The sequence below is a fragment of the Ctenocephalides felis genome, unplaced genomic scaffold (assembly GCF_003426905.1).
Source record: "Ctenocephalides felis isolate EL2017-DRISC unplaced genomic scaffold, ASM342690v1 CF-g0.4_SCAFFOLD_03573, whole genome shotgun sequence".
NCBI classification, from domain to species: Eukaryota; Metazoa; Arthropoda; class Insecta; order Siphonaptera; family Pulicidae; genus Ctenocephalides; species Ctenocephalides felis.
The window spans coordinates 62381-69417 of NW_020539727.1; the positions used below are offsets into that span (position 1 = coordinate 62381).

General features: G+C 31.5%; 1 protein-coding gene across 1 annotated transcript; it reads left to right on the forward strand.

Moving 5' to 3' along the window:
- The first annotated feature begins 5897 nt into the window (after positions 1 to 5897).
- Positions 5898 to 6617, forward strand: LOC113389255 (mucin-7-like). The gene has a single exon (XM_026626309.1). It carries the CDS (start codon positions 5898 to 5900, stop codon positions 6615 to 6617), a length of 720 nt encoding a protein of 239 aa, XP_026482094.1.
- The last annotated feature ends 420 nt before the right edge of the window (positions 6618 to 7037 follow it).

The window sequence follows — 7037 nt, forward strand, 5'->3', positions numbered from 1 at the left end:
GATTTTCAAGAGCCAACAGAAAAAGAAGTAGTCTTAAAACCACCGCCAATTTTTGTCCACGATGCTAAAGACATCAGACCTTTGTCAAATTTACTAGAAACACATGCCAAAGGTAACTATACTAACAAAATTGTTGGTACATTTCAAGTCAGAATATAGTTGAGTACTGCATAGCTATATAACAAAATTTTGAACCTCTTAAAAATTAAAAACACACAGATGCACTCTTTTTCAAGCAAATCCAACCAAACATTTAAAATAGTCATTAGAAATATTCACTTTAGCACCGATATAGATGACATCGAAAACAACATCGAATCTCATGGACACAAAGTTGTGTATATAGCCAACATCAAGCACAGACTTGCTCGTGCTTTACTGCATATGCTTATGGTAGAATTGGAACAAAACATTAACATCAAAGACATCTTCAATATAGAAATTTTAAACAGAATTAGAGTTAAAATTGAGCCCAAAAATCCAACAAGAGAAATTGTATAGAGTACAAAATGCCAACGTTATGGTCACACTAAATCTTATTGTTTCAGAAACGCAAGATGTGTAAAATGGCGATCATGTCAGCAAAGACTGCAAATGGACAGATCGCATGAACAAAATGTCAAATGCGTACTGTGTAATGAAAACCACACAGCCAACTATAAAGGTTGTAAGGCATACAAACAATTATTTGCTCAAAGATTTCCCCCAGAAAAACGAGCTCACCAATCAAAAATTTGCTTCCGGTGCCACCACGCACCAGATATTATCCAACAAAATATACTCTAAACCAGTGTTTCCCAACGTGGGACTTTAATGTAATGTAGTATAGTATCGGTAAAAGATTTAACAAAAAATGCTTCTTAGATTTACAATAATAAGGTGTCCCGGTTTGGCCTGGGCGGTTTTTTATTTATGTTTTTTTGCCGGGTTGACTTGGCTTTTTAAAAAGATTAGCTTGAATTTGAATTTTTCTCATTACTTTATAATAAAATTACAACTACCCATTATAATCTAAAAATAATATATGCAATAAACTTTATTTAAAAATAACAAAAACATTATGAAAAAGAATGATGCGGAATGCAACAATTCTTTCGGTTCCAGTAGCCCTTCACTAATTTTTTACAGTAGCCCTTCACTAACTATATTCCAATTTACGAAAATTACCAAAAAATTAAGTAAATCTAGTTTCTGACTGCTTGGCATAAGTGCTTTAAGGTCAGTGACAAGATTCGACTTGAAATATGCTATAATTATTATTATTTACTTTAGTATTATATGCTATAGTGTAATATATAAGTATAGTAAAATTAGTGATTTAGTAATACTAAAGTTAATTGCAAAGTTTTATGCAAACAGAGTTTTATAGAAGGCTTTAAAAGCGGAAAAATTGAAAATATGACGTGAGTTTTTTACTCACTGTCATCAACTATGGCTAAAAATGGTATTAATTTTAAACAAATGAATTTTTATTGTATCCTTAAATAGTACAAGGTTAACACTAAGTGTGACTTCTACTCTTAGATTACTTTAAATTATTCTTTAGGTTTGTTGAGGTTGAGGTAGTATTGTATAGTTAGAAACTTAGCTGTAGAAAATACTTTTTTGATCGGTTATTGTAGAGCGTTTGTTGAAAGATGGAATATCAAAACAAACATTTTAGTCAAATTTTGCATTTTTATTTCTGCAAAGGGTAAAACGATCCTCCCAAAGAATAGGTGCTGTTTATGGTGACGAAGCCTTATAAAACAGCTATGTTAAAATTGGTTTTGAAAATGTCATTCTGGTGATTTTCCACTCAATGCTCCTCTGATTGTCCAGTTGAAGTTTTAGACAACCTAATTAAAGCAATAATCGATTCGGCTAATAGAAACAATTTGGCTATGTTTAAAAATTATTGGCGGTTGGTTGAAACTTTTCTCCACAGCCACCAAATATTCCTGACTACAAACCATCTGATTTAAAACTCTTGAATTTAGAAAAAAATCATGATGGTGTCAATTGTGCCTAATTCAGTTTTTGCTAATAAAAACTAGAAGTTTTATAAACTTGGGATGATGATGCTTCTTGGAAAATAACAAAATGTCATCGATCAAAATGGTATACAAAACAAAGTTATTTAATTCTTCGCAAAAATTGTCTTTGATTTTCTAACAAATAGGATAACTACCAATTTCTAGAAAAATATGCGCACTTACTTAGTTACCAATCTGATAACTAGAAAAGATTTAACAAAAAAAATATAAAATTTAGATTTAATTCCGTTCTGAGTTAAGAAAATATCAACTACTAAGTAGATTCGTTAAGAAATGGCTTTATGAAGAAACTGAAACCAAATCCCAAATGTAATCATGTGTACAAATGTTTGCTATAATTTATTGTAAAAAAGAAAAAGCTAAGTAAGTTAGAACCTAATATAAAATCTTTATTTTAGCTTTATTTAAGTATTGTATTAAATAAATTTCGAAAAAACAGTTATAAAATTAGTTTGAAATTTTCGTTTGTAGGCTTATTCCGAAATTGTTATTTCCGAAATAACAATTTAATAGCGATTTCATCTTAAAAGTTATCATTCACATTTTTTCAAGAACAAAAAAAATTATATGGGGGTGCATAACGTTATTATAAGCCTCAAGGTGGGACGGGTTTTTTAAGAAAAAATGGCAGCTAACCAGATCTCCATAAGACAAAATGCATTTGAAACGCATGTCTAAATTGATTAAACAATAGATAACAACGTTCAAAAACGATCATTTTCAAGACTTCTTATCTCATTTAACAATATCATATCATTGAATTTGGAAAGTCATAAAAAACTTAAAACGTTCGGTCATCACTAAACCTCCAATTCAAAAACCGGATAACACTTGGGCACGCAGAACATTTCTCGACATACTTCGAGAAAGTTTTGTACGCTATAATGGTTCAAAATCCTCGGAACAAGAAGAAATATTTATTTTTTATTCTTTGAAAGTAGTTCAGTCAAATTTTTCATCAAACATCATAACCAAAGTTCCAGAAATTACAAAAGAAATCCGAAGAGAAAGCACTACAAAAGCACCTGGCGTTAGCAACATTAATATTAACATACTTAAAGATCTTCCATACAAAGCCTATCGTTTCATAACAATTCCGTTTAACAGTATAATCAGACTTAAATCATATCCTCATAAATGGAAAATTGCTAAAATCATAAATATTCCGAAACCTGGTAAAAATCCGAATAAAGTTCAAAGTAATAGATCAAATAGTTTGCTTTCAACGTTGTCCAAAATATTTCAGAAGATCCTAATTAGTAAAATAAAACCCTTTATTTATGATGGCAACATTATCCCTGAGCATCAATTTGGGTTTAAAAAAATGACACACCAGAGCAAATTCATAGAATTGACGACAATATAAACAAGGCTTACCAAAACAAGAATTACTATTCAGCTGTTTTCCTTGATATTAGTCAGGCCTTTGATAAGGTATGGCACCTCAGTCTACTTTACTACCTCAAAAATGCATTACCATTTGATATATGCCTAATCATAAAGTTCTACCTGAAAGGTAGAACATTCTTCATTAGTGTAAGGGGTGAAAAATCCACATCACATCCAATCAGATCGGAAGAGTCTCAAGGTAGTATCATTGGACCACTATTATACCTCATATACACCGCGGACCTGCCAAAGAAAGATGACATTTTAACAGCAACATATGCAGACGACACAGGCATTCTGGCAATATTTGAAGATCCCATAATTTCATCAAAAATGCTGCATAATCATCTTGACGTAATACAAAATTATTTAAGGTCGTGAAGAATAGAAGTTAACAGCAGGAAGTCAAAACTTGTCATGCAGTAGGATTTAATAACAAAATTATAGATCAATCAGGTACAGTAAAATATCTAGGTTTACACCTGGATAAAAGGCTAATCTGGAAAGAACACATTAAGAAAAAGAGGAAGCAGCTTGAAGAAGCCAGAAAAAGATATTTTTGGCTCCTTGGACGAAAATCAAAATTTGACATGCATAATAAAATTTACCTGTATAAAGCCATCATTAAACCAATTTGGACGTAGGAGATACTGCTATGGAAACCAACTTTCAACTCTTTAATAATGGAAAATTTTTAAAACAAGTTATTAAAAGAAATTTTGAAAGCACCAAAGTATGTTCCAAATTGGTTAATACACAGGCACTAGCACAGTTAAGGATGAAATAATTGCTTACTTACATAAATATAAAAATCGTCTAGCTGACCACCCAAACTAGCTCGCCAGAAAACTTCAAAGCAACTCTATCAATCTCTACCAGGGCCAGATTGAAAAGAAAATTTCTTCTGCATTAATCAACAATAGGTAAGACCTTCGACAAATCACGGGTAATGGTCAGATGATTTGTATTTTGCCAACGCCTTCAGTTTTATGTCAAATATTTTACTTGTTGTCTGTTTCAGAACAGTTGTAAAAATTATTAAAATAATAAAAAAATAAACCATACGGGTAAACATAGAACTTTATTTGCTATTCTTGTTTATCTATGCGTGAAGGTATGGAAGGGGAAAGCAAATCAACTGAAGCGTTCGTAGTGGTCACTTTGAGCATTACGGGAGGCTACTATAAGTAAAATTGTAAACAAATACAACTGAAATATTATTTTATTTCATATTTAAATAAATTAAATAAAAATGAGACAACGAAGTTGTGTGTAGATTGTAAAAACAACAGTAGAATAAGCGAATGTAAATTCTATAAATTTCCTACAACCAAATGGAAATTAAATCAACGTGAACAGTTGTTTGTTTCCAACTGGAATTTTATGTGATGGGTGATGGACTCAAATCCTGTCTTTATGGTAAGGTCCAAGTCTATAGTTTGACCAAAAATGATAAAAAAATTAGTGAATTAAAATATTATATACTTATTCTCTTGAGAAAATATTTTTATCATTATTATAATATTGTTTTTAAGAACTATTTCGATATTTTGACATAAGTTTTAAGTAACTCAACCGTATAAATATTTACTGCATTCCTTTTTTTATTTTATCATTGTATTTACATGTATTTTAAGTGCATTGAAGTAAATTTTAAAATGACAATAACCATTCAACTTTAACTTTTTTGCTGTAACTTGTTTATTATTATTCATAACATTTCTTTAATAATCCTTTTTTTTCACAAACATATAAAAATGCTTGAAAAGCGCACACTGATAGGAGCCATTAATTTCTGCTAATCGGCCATTTAATTTTGACCGTACTTCAACTGTCAACAGTAGAATCGTACACCAACTGTCAACAAGTAGCATCAACTGTCAGCGTGTCAAATAATATGGCGGTTCTTTTCCGTTTTGCGACGCGTCGGTGTGGTTTGTTCTCAAGTGAGGTGTTTCTTGTTTATTTATATTATTACGTTTTTTTTTTAAATAATTTTTTCTTCTATTTACATTTATGTTTATTCTTTTACACTTTCTCGTTTATTATATTATTTCGTATATTCCATATATTTAGATTAGTATACATTTTAGTGTAGTATCAATTCCATATGTTTAGATTAGGTTAGGTTAGGTTAGCTTAAATTTTAGTGTTGTTTCAAATAGGTTCGATTTTTTTACGTTTTAGGCATATTTCATTACTTTTTATTATTATTCATACTTATTCACAGTTTTTTACGACTATTTTCTTCCTTATTCACTAGGTTTAGGTTAGGTTAGGCATCGATTTTAGGTTAGGTTTGGTTTTTATCAAAATTTTAGTTTAGCATTATCTCTTATTATATTCTATGAATTTTTTATATTGATTTTTATATTACTTCGATTATTACGTAAGTTCGCGATATGGATTTTGATTTTTTTTTGTCGAGAGTGCCAGATACCTTTCGCCACTCGCGGCTCTTTGCAACGGCACATGAGACAGAAACATGGTTGGGAAGGAAAACCTGAACAGCCCAATATCTGCTCATTCTGCAATAAAACATTTACCCAGAAATCGTCATTAACAAGGCATCTTAAACATATCCACAATACTTTCCCTACTGCTGCTAATGATGTTTCTTTGTTACCCTCCAATTCTCATGTCTCCATATCTTCGACATCACCCTCCAATATCAATTCACCAGCTCCATTTACCTTGGCTCCTCTTCAGGTTTCCTTAGTTCGTGACAAATCCTTTCCTTCACCTACGCATTCTACTTCAACATCCAATCAACATATCTCCAAACCTTGGCCATCACTTTCCAATTACAATTCTTTGGCTCCGTCTACCTCACCTCGTTACACATTATCTCCCCAACCATCAACATCAACAACATTATCTCCACAACCATCAACATCAACAACATTACCTCCCTACATGTCTTTATCTCCACAACATTCAACATTAACATCACCTCCCTGCATGTCATTATCTCCGCAACCTTCCACATCTTCAACCTCACCCCCCTACATGGCATTATCTCCACAACATTCACCATTAACATCGCCTCCCTACGTATTCCTATCTCCACCACCTGCTACATCATCCATCTCAACTCCCTACATGTCTTTATCTCCGCAACCTACCACATCTTCAACCTCAGCTCCCTACATTTCATTATCTCCACAACACAGCACACAATTTATGAAATGATATGATTATATTTAGTGTATGATTCTACCAATGAAGATTCTCAACAATATTTTAACATCCCAATTGAAGATGATGGAAAAGTTATTATTTATCAGCAAACAGAAGTTGTAATATAATTTTCAAGCAATATCAACCACGCATCATGAGACATGCAGCACACAATTTATGAAATGATATGATTATATTTAGTGTATGATTATACCAATGAAGATTCTCAACAATATTTTAACATCCCAATTGAAGATGATGGAAAAGTTATTATTTATCAGCAAACAGAAGTTGTAATATAATTTTCAAGCAATATCAACCACGCATCATGAGACATGCAGCACACAATTTATGAAATGATATGATTATATTTAGTGTATGATTATACCAATGAAGATTCTCAACAATATTTTAACAACCCAATTGAAGATG